The 15,621-nt window shown below is 40.9% G+C and overlaps 1 protein-coding gene across 3 annotated transcripts; it reads right to left on the minus strand.

Annotated features, from left to right (window-relative positions):
* Positions 1-411: 411 nt before the first annotated feature.
* LOC112200996 (photosystem I reaction center subunit II, chloroplastic) lies at positions 412-14,189 on the minus strand. 3 transcript variants are annotated; one of them, XM_040519118.1, is made up of 2 exons: positions 14,164-14,189; positions 412-1,186 (listed from the first exon to the last, which is right to left on the minus strand). In XM_040519118.1, the coding sequence occupies exon 2, from the start codon at positions 1,163-1,165 to the stop codon at positions 548-550; it is 618 nt and encodes a 205-aa protein (XP_040375052.1). In that variant the 5' UTR covers positions 1,166-1,186; positions 14,164-14,189; the 3' UTR covers positions 412-547. The 3 variants fall into 3 exon arrangements, with proteins under 3 accessions (XP_040375052.1, XP_040375050.1, XP_040375051.1); XM_040519116.1 differs by having other exon boundaries at positions 14,152-14,185; XM_040519117.1 differs by having other exon boundaries at positions 14,148-14,164.
* Positions 14,190-15,621: the final 1,432 nt, after the last annotated feature.

Genomic DNA, 15,621 nt, shown 5'->3' on the forward strand with positions numbered 1-15,621 from the left:
AAAACTTTATAAGATTTAGACCTACATGGGCCGAGCAAGCATAAGTGCATAACCCAACCAGAACACCTCACCAGCATCTCCTCCTGGTAGTCGAGATGCCGACTCAATACTAAGTCAAGCCTAAAAAGCCACCGCTTTCTCAGAAGTCAGAAGAATGTGAACATTCAAAAATTACAAACTTTCAAATGCTATGTTGTGTAGATCTTTAGGAAAACCAATGGGCTAAATGTATGAAGAATCCTAAATTAGTGACTTAATTAGGTGAGCGTTCAAGCCATTGATCATCGATATAGTGCTTGCTGTCTAGTTTCTACTATCTCCATATATATGAACGGGAATACGGGACAAAGGCCAGTCATGCTTGATAGTTGATACCATTTCTCTGACATCGATCATTCATGTACCAAATCATGTTTCAGAAATCTGGTGTTGCCTTTTAGATAAATCCCAAAAGAAAATTACAAGAAACTCAAATTGATTATACTCACAAATAGTCAACAAGTACATTACAAATTATTACACCAAATGAACCAACTGATGATCATAATCATATGTCATACACTTGCTTCCCGGTGAACTTGACCTCAATTGGGTTCACATTCTTCCCAATGGACCTGAAGTTAAGCCCCACTCCTTGGCGCCCTGGGTTCACCTTCTCAGGGTACACTCCATCTTTTGGGTGCAAATACTGAACCTCACCATTAGGGAACACCCTGTAAAACTGGTACTTGATCTTGTACTTGGACCTCAGTCTTGTCCCAAGAGCCAAACACTGCTCTTTCCTGGCCAGCTTCAACAAGTTAGGTCCTTCCCTCATGATGGCTGCACCACCAGTTGGCATCTCAAAGATTTGCTCCTTGGGTGATTCCCAGGTGATCACGTAGAACTCTTCCTCTTGGGCCTTGCGGAGAAGCCCACCGGTGCTGCCGCCGAAGATTGGGGATGGGGTTGTTGGGTCCAGTTCCGGCGGGGTGAAGCCAACCGGAGCTTCGGCCTCCTTTGTGGGTGCCACGGTTTTCTCTTCAGCAGCTGCGATCCTCATGGGTCTTGGCGCTGCGGTGGAGAGGGTCAGTGACTTTGGGGCCATGAAGGTGGAGGTGACTGACTGTTTCCATGGTGCTGAGGCGGTTGGGGTGAAGAGGGTCGCTTGAGTTGCCATGGCCATGACTTTGGGCAGGGAGAGAGAAGAGACGGAGAGTTGTGGTGTGGTACTACTGAATGTTTTTTGGGTTATGGATATGGGGAAGGTTATTGTGGGGAGTTTGAAGGATTTGATGCGGGTGGTGAGGATTTGGTATTGGATAAGGAGATATGGCTTGGCCAATGAGGACAGGGCATTCTGATACGTAACACAATGTCTGCCCCATGTTGGTGCTCTGTTTCTCATTTGCAAATCTAATTTCTGGTCAACTTGAATGTCTTGTCGAGAAGCTGAATTACGTTTTCTACTCTGACTTATTAGTGAGTTTGTTTTAACAATCTGGATCAACTCTAAAGAATTTGAATTTCAACAGAAAACAGTAGTGAAATATGAAAATACTATCCACACTCCGTCCCTACTTTTTTAATAATTTAAATTTTAAATTTTTATATAAATTTTGTGAGCCCCGAGAAAAATTTAAGGAATTAAGACGAGATTAATTTTTATTTTTTGATAAGTGATAGCGGCACTCGGGAAATTTTTTGAAAAGTTATACGGAAGTGAATCTTCAATTTGTTGACTCGAGTGTAACGTACGCGTCACGGCGAGTTTGTAGTAATATTTGTGAAATTTTCCGGATGTCGAAACTATTAGTTACGAAATTTGGAAGTCGAGAATTGAGAAATTCTTTTTTTTTTTTTTAGATTTAATTTCTATGTGATCTAGGCCGTTGGTTTCACACCGCTTCATCCTGTCCTTCAATCTGAGTTTATAAATTACTAAGGTCAAATCAATAGGTAAAGAAGGCTCCAGATTTTCAGAGAATTGGTGACCCATTTCTTAGACCCGCGACGAAGACCGGACAATATCTCCTCCGTCTGGCCATTTCTCGAGAATATTGACCTAAGATCTGGCAACGAAGATGAGTCCTTACTATCATACCGGTTGAGTCCGAACAACAACCATAAAAAAGTGAGCGTCCTGCCTGTCTTTTTTTTGCTCTAAAAAAGCTAAAATTCATGTTGAAGGATGTGATGGAAGGAAGGCCAAGTGCTGCAAAGAAGGTGAAAATCCTTAAGTTCACCACTAAGATCACTATTAAATCTTTCAAGCTTGTTAAAACGCCAAGTGGTATGCTTGTGCCTGCTGAAGTAATGATGCCAAGGACTTTATGACTTGAAGAACAAAGCACAAGAAAGAAGGGAGGCCTCTGGGCTCAAAGAATAAGAACCCTTCAAAATCCAAAAAAGTACCAGCTGATGAAGTCCATAGTATGTACTCAAGAAAGCCTCCGAGCTCTAGCTTGAAGGGCAAGGAGAAGATGTAGTTTTATTTATTTATTTATTTATTTTTTATGTTTCTATGCCTATAAACTATGTATTAGATTATGTCATCGTTATAGGTTCACTTTAAATAAGGGAAAGGTAAGTTCGAATATAGTTGGTCTATTCCTATGTAACACTGTGGTCTTCACCACAAATCCTTATTTTGTTCATTGCAAGACAGCGGAAGGGTATGTAATGACCTTCTTAACATGAGTTTTATCAATAAAAAATGTCATTTATTCAAAAAAATAGAACATGAACTGATTATCATAGTCAACTTTTACTAACCAAAATCTAGTTTTCTTAGAGCATCTTTACCAGACTCTGTATTTTGGCTCTTTAGCTATTTTGGAGAGCATGTTTAGCTTTTTATCTATTTTAGCACCTGCACCAGACTCCTAATCCATTATAACTTTTAGCTATCTCGCTCCTAAATATAGAGAGTAAGATTACGCTCTTTATAATTTAAAACATTCCTTTTAAGTTATCTTATGTAATAAATAAATACATTTAAACTATTTAACCTTCATTTAAAAAATAATATAAATTCAAAACTAACTAAAATAGAGAACATTGATACAGACGTATTTCTAAAATGACTAGCTAAAAATGATTTTTTAGCAACTTTGGCTAAAATTTGACAAAAAAATGACTAGCATTGCTAAAGATGCTTTTAGTACCCAATTATACCTCATAAAAATAATAAAGGTTATGTTTTACAAGAATTCCTCACGGAGATTCGTGCTTACCGATGCAGATCATTTAGAACATGGTATGGGACTATGGGTTGGTAAAACGAAAAAGGCCAACATGCATGAATCATTATTACTGTCAATTTATAAGTATGAAAGAAAATCTTATATTCATTCTCTCTTTATGAATTTGAGAAAGGGAAGCCAACGATATTAAATAATTTTCTTAAAATGACAATTATGCCTATAATTAATATGCAGATACATTCCTATGTTAATGGTATTAAGTAATTTGCATATCATTTGACATCACTATTGGTATTTCCATCTATAGCTAATGAGTCGCCCTATATATTGTGGCTTAATGAAGTTCCAACTATTAAGGAAAAGCAAGTCAACTACAAAAAGGATAGGAGCTTAAATATGGAGGCTAGCAATGTGTTGAGAGGGATATCAGTGAGCATGCTTGTGCTTACGGTAGCAGCATTAGATTGTCGAAAAACCGGTCTTTGTTCAAGGAAAACCTAATTTGTGTTTAGCCCAAACTCTAGGTTACTTGACCTAGTGGTAATAGGATTTAATTAGAAGGATCTAGAATCCTATTCAATGTAGAATTACTTTCCTTGTATGATTGAGATTCTATGCATTGTAATCCTCTATATAAAGAGGCCCCTATTATCAATGAGAATACACAGCAAATTCCTCTCAAATTTAGTTTCTCTACAACACGTTATCAGCACGAGTCCTAACCCTGAAACCCTAAATTCGTAGCCTTCAAATCCCAGAAACCTCAGCAGCCCAACTCGAAGATCTCAACCCCAGGAGTCCGAAACCGGCGGCCCCATCCTCAGAACCGGCCGGAAAACCACCGAACCGGCCACCGGAAGAAGCAAAAGTTTCCCTGCCCGGTTCAAAGCCTTCCTCACCACCTCCTGCAGCCATACTTGTCTTCCTGCAGCACCTCCACCCCAGAAACCCGGAACCGGAAAATCCTCCACCGGAACCGGCCACCAGAAAAGGTTGATACCGAACCGGCAGAAAGAAAGGAAAAAAAAAAAAAAAAGGAGGAGAAGCAGCCCAAGCCGCAGCCCAAGCCCAAGCCCAGACTGCTGAAGCCCAAGCCCAGCCCACGTGCAACGAAGCCCAAGTGAAGCCGCCGAGCCGTGAAGCCGCAGAAAACTCCGCCACGTCAGCATACACGCAAGCGCCTTGTCATCTGCCACGTCATCAACCGGACCTGCCACATCAGCTACAACTGCCACGTCAGCACCCCGGTCAACGACCGGTCAACACTTTTCCGGCCACTTTCAGGCGACTTTTCCGGTCAGCTACAGTAACTTTCCAGCGACGAATTTTCCGACCATCTTTTAAGGTAAACTTTTCTAAAAGTTCCCTTTTTTTAAGTTTTATTTCAATTTCTTCTTCTTTTCTCGGGGACTTCCAACATCCCTTCTTCTACCCCCCTTTTCTTCTTTATAGGGGAGACCAAAAGCCGAACTGTGGGGGTTCGTGCTCACTCCAAGCTTGGAGCTTGTAAAGTCCTCCAAACTTAAAGTTTGTTGAGAAGAAAACGATCGACCACATACATCGTTGTTTCGATCTAATCCAAAACCCCTCTTGGAATCGGATTTTCTTGGAAGCGACTACGCTCAGAAAATCCCTAATTTCTTGGAAGCGACTACGCTCAGAAATTTAATAGTTTTTCGTGGTAGCCTTTTCGCTCCTAAACTAACCCTAATCTTGTGTTGTTTTTCAGGATGAGTAACCTGAACAAGTTGAACTTCGTTCCACTAGAAACAACTGGCGCAGGATACCATAGGTGGGTCCGAGATGTGCGCCAACATCTTAAGGCTGATGGACTTCTGGGAGCCATCCAAGAGCCTGGTCAAAACGTGCTCTCCATTGAGCAAGCTACTGCTTTTGTCGTAAAACAAGCTAAAGCCATAATTCTCATGACAAGGCACATGAATGACGCGCTCCAAAATGAATACCTCAATGAAGAAGACCCAAGAAAGCTATGGGTAGAACTTGAGCAGCGATTTGGCAACGTTCGTGACTCCCTGCTTCCTGATTTAGAAGTGCGATGGCATAGCCTCCGCTTTTGTGATTTCAAGTCTGTGCTTGATTATAACTCGGAAGCTCTTCGCATCAAGTCTCTGATGGAGTTTTGTGGCCAAGCCATAACTGATACGATGTTGATCGAGAAGACTCTCTCTACCTTCCCCGTCTCTGCACTGATGATTTCAAAGAATTATCGGATTGATGTAAATGCAAGACGTAACACAAGGTTTCATGAGCTCATTGGCGCCATGAACGTAGCTGAAAAGCACGACAATATTCTTGTGAAGAACTATAATGCTAGACCCGTGGGAACTAAGCCTATTCCGGAGTCTGACTATAGTCGCGCCCCCAATGGAGGACTCAAGGAGCAAAACCCTAAGGATAGGGACAATTCTAGACGTTCTGGTCCATATGTTCGCCCTAAAAAGGAAGGAAATCGCCAAGAGAGGCGTGCACGGAACCGTGGAGGTCAACGTGTGAAGAGAGAGAGAGGCGGAGCCTCCGACCATGGTGGTAACGCCACTAAGAGGATAGGTCGTCCAAATCGCGCCCCAATGGCGCCTCGATCAAGGGAGCCTAACCATAATGATGTTTGTTTTCGATGTGGATCAACTGAACATTGGGCCAAAACATGTACCGCACCCCAGAATGTTGCAAACGCATACAAGACGTATCGTGAAGCAAGGGAAGCAAATTACATGGCACAAGAAGATCAAGATGGTGATCTAGATCTAAGGGTGGAAGACTACAAGGATCAAGACCCAGAAATTGGCGATTTTGATTAAGTCTTTTTATTTTCCAAGAGATGTAGGCGATTGCCATATTACTTTTTATTGGATTAGATTTTCTTTGATCATAGAAACAATGATGTATTCCGTTGGCTTATGAATAAAATTTCGAGTTCTTTTCATTATGACTCAATTTTGATTCTGAGCATATGACTTTGTGACTACGATGGCTCGACCATCAGTATTAATTCAAGGACATGGAATAACCCAAGTTCCACTTGCCAAATGGCACCTTGATTACAGTTGTCACAGAAACTCTCTACGCTCTTAGGGAAAATAGTACCCTATGAATAGCCAACGAATTCCATGCGAAAATGCATGTAGAGAACAGAAATGAGTTCCTTTGCATTACCTCTAATGATTGCGAACAAAGACGCATCTTAGAGAAGTTTAAGTGTCTCTCTAGTGGACTTTATGTCACTATTCGAGCTATTAAATCCAATACAGCTATGAGAGAAGATCTCTTAGATTTAGACACATATTGGCTTTGTCACGACAGGATAGGTCATCCTAGTCATGATATGATGATTCGTCTAGAAAAAGACTTCACACAGACATCTTTTCTCTCGAGCGAAACGAAGCATGAATCAAAAGTTGATTCGTAGACTAAGTGTGACCGATGTTGCTGCCTAGGGCACCGCCTCCGTCCACCACCAGCCTAGGGCTGGCGTAGTCCCTATCCATGACTCCATGGATGGCGTCCATCATGGTGATGGCGCCCTAGGTGATGCTACAATCACCAACTTGCTTCAAAATAGTGTTTCAGACGCTCAGGCCTAACCAAAATTCTCATTGGTTGCTTCTAAAGCCTCTTACTAAGCCTGTTTCTTAGGGAAATTAGGACTGAGACAGTCCTATGCAAAGGATATGACAATACTCATTCTGTTCTTACAAAGAATCCGTAGGGATTGTGTGGATTGATTCAACCAACTGGCGGACGCTTACATATTTCATGATGTTGGTTGACACGCAAACACGCTGGTCACGTGTTGTGCCATTGTCCACCTATTGATACTGCTTACGCTACACTCCTAACACATATCATATGACAATGGGCTCACTCCCCAAATCATCCTACTCAGTCAATTGGATTTGACTATGCTAGTGAGTTTACATCGAAGACTTTCGATGGTTATTGCATTTGGGACTGATGTTGGACATCATATTCCCATGAGCACACCCAAATGGTCTCGCGGAAACGACTACGATGGTAGTCCGGACATTGGTAATATGCACCAATCTCCTTACATCCGCTTGGGGTGATGCAATATCGCATGCAGCTATGCTAATTCGTCTACGACCTACCGTCACTCAATGTACCTCTGCGTTACAGATAGTGACTGGGTACACGTCTTTTGTACTTACGCACATTTGAGTGAGCCATTTATGTGCAAATTGCGCCGCCATAGCGCTCTATGATGGGTCCTTACAAGACGAATGGGCAACTACGTTGGATTTGAGCTTCCAACAATCGTCCGCCACTTAAATGCCCTTGCTAGGTGATCTCCTTACCTCTAGATTTGCTGATGTCACTTTGATGAGACAGTCTTCCCGTCGTTAGGGGAGATAAGAACACGAATGTTCAACAGGAATGACAGGAATTGTCGTAGTCTGTCCCCACTATGTCTCATCTTGATCCCTATTAAAGTGATGAGATCACACAAATATGCTGCAAACATGCCTGCAAGGAAGGACGTCCCTACGAGAGGACGTAGCGCCACCCTACACGGAGGTAGGCATGGCGCCAACGCCAAAGAGAGTGGCACTCTGGCGTTACAGGCCATGGCCCCAGCTAGGATGCGTGGGAGGCCCGTGGGTTCGAAGGATACTTTGGCACATTCCAATCCTTTGATCATCAAGACTCAAAATCAGTCTCATGAGTATCTTCCGGGTTATGGTTATCGTTGAGGGACGCCTCAACGTCAGAACCTATTCCTGAGAATATAGAGCTCTATGAAACTTACACTAGTGTACATGAGACGTGGGATAGAAACTCCATCATAATTGGTGATGTAGTTGCGTATTTTGTTGCGCAGGAGTTTGTTGAGTCAGATGATATCAAACCACGCTCCGTTGATGAATGAATGCCAACGTAGAGAGTTTTTGGCCTAAATGGAAAGATGCGATCCAGGTTAAGATGGATTCTCTAACAAAGAGGAAGGTTTTCGAGCTAGAGATGCCAACACCTCCTAACATAAAACCTGTTGACTAATGGGTCTTCGTTAGAAAGCGTGATGAGAAAAAGAGATGGCAATCTCGCCTTATGGCGCAAGGCTTCTCACAAAACGCTCTGGAATCGACTACGATGAGACATATTCTCTCGTAATGGATGTCATTGCACTCTACTACCCTGTTAGTTTGGTAGTTTCCGAATAACTGAACATGCAGCTTACAAATATGGTCACTACGTATCTCTATAGGGATCTAGATACGGAATATACATGAAGGTTCATGGTGAACTTCATTTACCCAAGTCAAGTGGCTCTAGACCATAGAGCGCGTTTACAATAAGGTTGAAACGCTCACTAAAGTGACTACTTAATTGGGAAGGGATATGCCCACGCGTTTCTATGACAAGTTTTGGATTCTATCGCGGTTCATGTTGGACATGATCTTCATTAGAAGCCCTTAAAGAGTTAAAGGAAATCCGTAGTTTGAGATGAAGGATTTTGGGAAAACACGATTATGGCTCGGTTTGGAACTTGAGCATCGTGTCGATAGATGCTTAGGCATTTTGACAAGGTCAAGCCTTCGAGCACCCCCATGATCGTCCGTAGTCTTGATCAAGAAAAGGATCATCTTTGTCGAAAGGATGACGACGAAGATGTGCTAGAGGCAGAAGTGCCTTACTTAGTACAATAGGCGCATTATTGTACTTATCCCAATGCACAAGACCGGACATCTCATATGTTGTGAACTTGTTAGCTAGATATAACTCTGCGCCAACGCGACGCCATTGGATTGGTGTAAAAGATATCTTTCGATACTTGAGATGTATGAATGATATGGGCTTGTTCTATCCCTACAAAGAGATGATGGATTCGGACCCATCACACACCAGAAACGCCGCCAACGCTGGCCTGCATTCTCTATCCCCATCCCAAAACGACATGTGTTTTGGAAGGTTTTGCTGATGTTGGGTATCTCTTTGACCCACACAATGGTCATTCCCAATCCGGTTAAGTGTTCACCATGGGAAAAGACCGTGACATCTTGGAGGTCTACATAATAGACTCTAGTCACTATATCTTCGAACAATGCAGAGATCATTGCTCTTCACGAAGTGTTTCGTGAATGTATTGGATCCATAATTTCGCATGTTCGAACAATTGTGGTCTGAAGTCTACCACAGATGAGCCTACGAGTATTTAGGATAATGCTACTTGTTTTGAACAAATGAGGCAACGCTACATCAAAAGCTATAACACCAAGCATAATCAGCAACAACAGACACTCCTCTAGATTAAAGTGAACTAGATTCAATCTGAGGACAATGAGGCAGACTTGTTTACTAAGTCATTGACCAAATCCACGTTCGAGAAACATGTGGCAAGAATTGGCTTGCAGAAATTGTCCTGAACTCCCATGATCGTAGTCATCAGGGGGAGGTGCAGACATTAGGGGGAGATGTCTATATGTTCGTCTCGAATCGTGAAGGGTGTGTTGTGCTCTTTTTCCCCTTCGACCGAGGTTATTTTTGTCTCACTGGGTTTTTGTTACTCGGCAAGGTTTTTAACGAGGCAACGAGAGAAGCACCGCGTTTGGGCAACACAAGGGGGAGTGTTCAAGGAAAACCTAATTGGTGTTTAGCCTAAACTCTAGGTTACTTGACCTAGTGGTAATAGGATTTAATTAGAAGGATCTAGAATCCTATTCAATGTAGAATTACTTTCCTTGTATGATTGAGATTCTATGCATTGTAATCCTCTATATAAAGAGGCCCCTATTATCAATGAGAATACACAGCAAATTCCTCTCAAATTCAGTTTCTCTACAACAGTCTTAATATTTTTGTTAACGATGTTCTGATTCTACCTGAGGCACCTCTTAATTATTTTCCCGATACCAAAACTAGTACATGCGCCAAAAAGTGCGGCCTTCATGTGTTCTGACATTAGAAGAGCTTGCGAACTATCCTGCATGTTTTGGACTTTGCATGCTTGCCTGCAAGATTAAGGTCGATGATGCTGCCTATGCTTGTACGCACCGTTGTGCCGCCTCTATCAAATTCACTGCCACCACGATATTATCAATTTCCGGTACTTATTTACACGATTTTCAATCTCTCCAATATTTTTGGGGGAATTAATAATAATTTTCGTCATTGATATTCAAATTTGTATTTAGGCTTTGCTAGGCGTTGCAAATACTCAAAAGTATGTGAGTGGCTATGTGGATTCTTGTTATCAGAGTTGCTCTAAGGATCATAGACTTTTCGATTAAAAATCTAATTATATAATAATGGGGTACCATCATGGTTATCTAAATACCAAATATTAGTTGATTACAATCCAAAAAAGATAAAATGAGCTCGACAAAATAATTTTTCTATTTCGTATATATTGTTGGTTTTTTTTTTTTTTGAGTAATTTCCTATGTGGAGCGATCGAGAGGAGTTCTAAATAGAACTCTTTTGAGAACCCTCCTAGGCTCCTATTTCTAGCATGTAATTCAATAAGTATTAGTCATTCAAATAAGGGAAAAATGCACCAACAGTGTCCGGACACTGTGAGGACTGTCAAAATGATACATGAACTTACAAAGTTATCAATGTGATATCTAGACTCATATTTTCGTATCAACGTAGTACCTACGACCAAATTTCGTCATGAATCCGTTAAATTTTGCACGTACAATGCACGTGAGGCCGAAAATGAGGGCAAAAAGACCTATTTACCCTCAAAAGTTTTTTTTTTCTTTCTTTCTTTCTTTCTTCTTTTTTATTTTTTTCTTTCTTCTTCTTCTTCTTCTTCGTCGTTCTTCCCCGACGGCGTGAGTACGCCTTATTGTTGGACTGGTGTTGTGCTTGGGTTCTATGTGCTAGGTTCAGTGTTCAATTCATGGTGTTGAGGGCTCCAATGGCGGCCTGGAGAGGTTGTTTCGTTGTGGGAGATGAAGGTAAGTGGGTCGAAGGGCTGAGTGGAGTATGGGATCAGATCGGATCGCCATGGTTGCCAGAGTGGTTGTTTCGTTGTGGGAGATGAAGGTAAGTGGGTCAAAGGGCTGAGAGGAGTATGGGATCAGATCGGATCGCCATGGCTGCCGGAGTGGTTGTTTCGTTGTGGGAGATGAAGGTAAGTGGGTCGAAGGGCTGAGAGGAGTATGGGATCAGATCGGATCGCCATGGCTGCCGGAGTGGGATCTAGTTACCGGTTCGATAGGGTTTGGAGACGGTAACGCACCGGGGGTGACGTTTGGTGGGGGTGGCTCTAGATTGGGTTCGGTGGGCATCGATTACGGCGGTGGCGGCTTGCAGTGACGGCGGTAGCATTACCAATGGTTTGGTCAGGTTGCTGTTTCAATCTTCCATGGCCGTTGCTGTTGGGTCTGGCTACTGTTTCGATCTGGTATGCGGATTGTTGGAGAGAGATGCTCCAGATCGGGTTGGGTGGGCGGTGTTGGTGGTGGTGCACTAGCGGTGGCTGTTCAAGGGCGGTGGCGACCTGTGGAGGCGGCAGCAACGATAACAAAGAATGGAGGTGTTGAAGAGGTCATCGATCTCGCGGCGGAAGCTGATAAGGCAGCGGGTCTCCTCTTGGATCCAATGCTCGGCACCTTCTTCGGGGCGCGGACCTAGTGATCCTTGCCGCAGCTGCTGGTATTGCCACCAATCAAGAACATGAACAATTGAGAATATGAACATGAAGAAATGTTAGGTTCATACTTATTGGATAGGGGGATTTTGATCATGAAAAAATTTTGCTTTTTTGCTGGGTTTGAGAAGATGAACATGAAAAAATGTATTCATCTTTTATTACATTGATGGTTGCGGTGGTGTTGGTGAGGAGAGAAGGAGAGTGAGAGGAGAGAGAGAAGAAATAAGAAATTTCTTCTTTTTTTAATAAAAATATGTAAAAAGACAATTTTACCCTTAAATTTAACAGATCTGTGACGGAATTTGGTCGTAGGTACTACATTGATACGAAAATATGAGTCCAGTTCAGGTATCATTTTGACAGTCCTCACAGTGTCTGGACACTGTTGGTGCATTTTTCCCTTCAAATAAATAGACGAATCGTGAATGACTTATTTCTTTTGAGTTAAAGTAACAATTGTATGTCTTATTCTTATGACACGTTGATGACCACTTCAAAAATTTGGACTTTGAATAAAATTCAACTAAACAAATATATTAGGGTGTTGTTAACAAACCTTTTCATCTCTATTATAATTTAAAAGAATTTATTCTGTCAGTTAAAATGAGTGTGAAAAGACGTAGATATGCTTAGAGCAAGTTCACCTGTTGGGTCACCGAGTCAGTTACTATTAACTGTTTTTAATGTTTATTTCCACCCTCTGGGTCACGAGCACAGTTTTCAAATTGACCTGGGTCATCACTCATCAAGTCAGTTTGCAGGTTAAGAAATTGATCCAAAGTGACCTAGGTCAGTTTGGAAACTGTGCCCATGACCCAGAGGCCGGGTGAAGATAAACATAAAAAGCAGTGAATAGTATGTAACCCAGTGACCCAACAAGTAAGGAAAAACAATAGGTTAATTCAGGCGTTGGGTTAACTTGAGCACCTTCATCCATAAATAAATGAAATTAGGTTGAACATGATTAGTTTACTTGATTGATTGGTGGTGGATGCAATTCCTCTTACTTGTTTTATCTTTGATTTTCAAAACCCTAAATCAAGTCTTTTTATTTTCGGTGGCATTTAGTGTTTTGTTCACATAGGATAATTTAATTTAATTTTTTGTTCACATTTAGTGTTTTGTTCAAACCCTCAATCAATTCCTTACTCTTAGACCGTAGGATAATTTAATTTAATTTTTTAATATAATCTGTATGGATCAATCTATTCACATAGATTGAAAATGAAAACGAGAAGAAGATAATTATAAAATAGGGGAATCGAATTTTGTGAAGAAGAGGAAGAGAGAAAACACAATTCTAGATAATCTGATTGATAGGCTATTTCTATCCACCTAAATAGATGCACAAAAATGCCTATAACTTAACCCTACAAGAATGTCGAAAATAGTATAGGTAAGTAGGGATCGTTCCCGCAAGAGATTGTGGTTTAATCACTAATCTAAAGACTCAAAACAAAATAAATCCTAAACTGTTCAGTTAGAAAGATCTGACTGGCAGACGACTCTAGACTACTCTAAATGTCACGAAAATTTACAGACAAACTCTAGACATAATAAACTAACTACTGACAAAGTTTGATAATTTTTTAAGGTGTTTTGGTTGACGAACTAATTGAATAAGAACAAAACACTAAATGACTCCGAAAATAAAAAGACTTGATTTAGGGTTTTGAAAATCAAAGATAAAACAAGTTAGAGGAATTGCATCCACCACCAATCAATCAAGTAAACTAATCATGTTCAACCTAATTTCATTTATTTATGGATGAAGATGCTCAAGTTAACCCAACGCCTGAATTAACCTATTGTTTTTCCTTACTTGTATGCTAGGTGAGAGATGCTCTACACCTAACCTATTTTCTAAAATGCAACCTAGGTTGACGCAACTCTAAATTTAATACAAAGAAATCATTACGCAATAGAAAAACGAGACATTACATGGCATCTTGAGTACGACCAGTGTTCTAAAAAACGGTCTAGGCGGCGCCTAGGCGCTAGGCGATGGGTCACCGATCCGATTTCAAGGTAGGCGATTGGTCTGGGTGTTTGACATCTCGGCGGCCGCTCAGGCGCTCTAGGCGGAGGCTAGACGGTCTAGGCGCTAGTCCTGGGCGCTGAATTTTCTAAGTGGAGGCTGACCTCGACAAAGATCCGAAGCAAACTATTTTGCTTCTGGATTTTTCTTCGCCTGACCTCTGATCTCTCCCAATGTTAGGCGCTGGATTTTTCTTCGTCACTCTCTCAGAATATCAACAATTCAGTATCTTGAAATGGCGGTGGCTCCAGCGACAGGCGAACAATAGATTAACTCGATGATGAGTGAGAGAGAGAGAGAGAGAGAGAGAGAGAGAGAGAGGCAAAGTGAATGATATACATAAAGAAGAAAAGAACAGTAGCAGTAGTGGTTTTTGTGTTGCGTGCAAGGTGAGGTGGCATTAATTTCTTCGGTCAAACCTATTGATTTTCTCGGTGAAATCAAGTAGCTACAGTACAATAGAGATCTGATTGATAATGGATAAGTAACAAACTAGCAATACGTGGAGAGTGGAGAAAATGTTAGTTTCCAATAGAAAAGAAATATATTATTGTTATATTTTGGGACTTAATATAAAAGGAAAATAAGTATTTATTAATTATATGTCATGAAAATAATGAAAATAATTAAATAAATTGAAACCGCCTAGGCTGGCTAGGCGCTAGTCCTCGGGTCACCGCCTGACTAGCGCCTAGCGTTTTTTAGAACCTTGAGTACGACACGTCTCAATTAACCTAGGAATCTAATCACTTGCCTTATAGACAATGTACTACTCTAGAACTCTCAACGAACCCTTGAAGCAAGGCACATGCAATGATCATTCATAACAATAGAATCCTAAACATGCAATCTAAGTTGCACACCCAAAAAAAATTCAAAGGAATCATCAATGTGAAGATAGAAATTAAGTTCTCATCCAACAGATAAACAAAACTAATTGAAAGTCATAATAAGTTTACAATCATGATTTGGGGCTTCAATAACCCCTAACTAAAGAGTTAGTTTCTCATAGAAAGAAAAACGAAAACAAAATAAACTAGAGAGAGGGACGAAGAAGTCGAGGGAGATGAAAAGAAGAGAAGAGAGAAGAGAAGAGAGAAGAGAGGAGAAAACTTGTTTTCAGATTTGCACAGCCCTTTTTATATTGCTCCTTGAGTCCTTTTTCATTCCTTTTTGGTTTGAGACTCCTTGAATTATAGAGAATGGCAACTTCTTGATTCTCTATTTAATTTAGGATTTTCCACACTCTGTCCAATGAGAATTTGCTATGTTATCACCAATATTTCTGCGAATATCTCCATAATTTGTGACGATATCTCCATGGATTGGGCTCCTTGATCCATCAAGGTCTCTTGTTAGGGCCAGGACTTCAAGTTTTTCCTTATTTGCTCATCTTTCCTCCATATTATCTCCTTTTTGTATATTTGCTCTGAAAAACTTAATAAATATAAAAGTAAATAAATAAAGGGAAAATAAAATAAACTAACAAAGATTAATATAGGGATTAACATTATAAATGTTGCATAAAATGCTCCTATCACTGATCATGGAGGCGGAGGTGTAGAAGAAGAGGAATATGAAGAAGAAATGACTTAAAGATGAAGGAAGATCGAGCAGAAGAGAAGAAAAGAGAGATGGGTTAGTTGCTTTAAATTGTAGTAAAAAATTAGGTCACCTAGTTTAGAATTAGACTTGTGTTGCCTCTGAAAATCACCTCGGCCTATACAGCCGAGGGATCAAGGAACAAATGTCATTCTCGA

This window comes from Rosa chinensis, chromosome 4 (genome assembly GCF_002994745.2).
Source record: "Rosa chinensis cultivar Old Blush chromosome 4, RchiOBHm-V2, whole genome shotgun sequence".
Lineage (NCBI taxonomy): Eukaryota > Viridiplantae > Streptophyta > Magnoliopsida > Rosales > Rosaceae > Rosa > Rosa chinensis.

What these genes read in the sequence shown, in the direction of transcription:
- LOC112200996 (XM_040519118.1), bottom strand. Translation starts at nt 1,165, where the DNA reads ATGGCCATGGCAACTCAAGCGACCCTCTTCACCCCAACCGCCTCAGCA.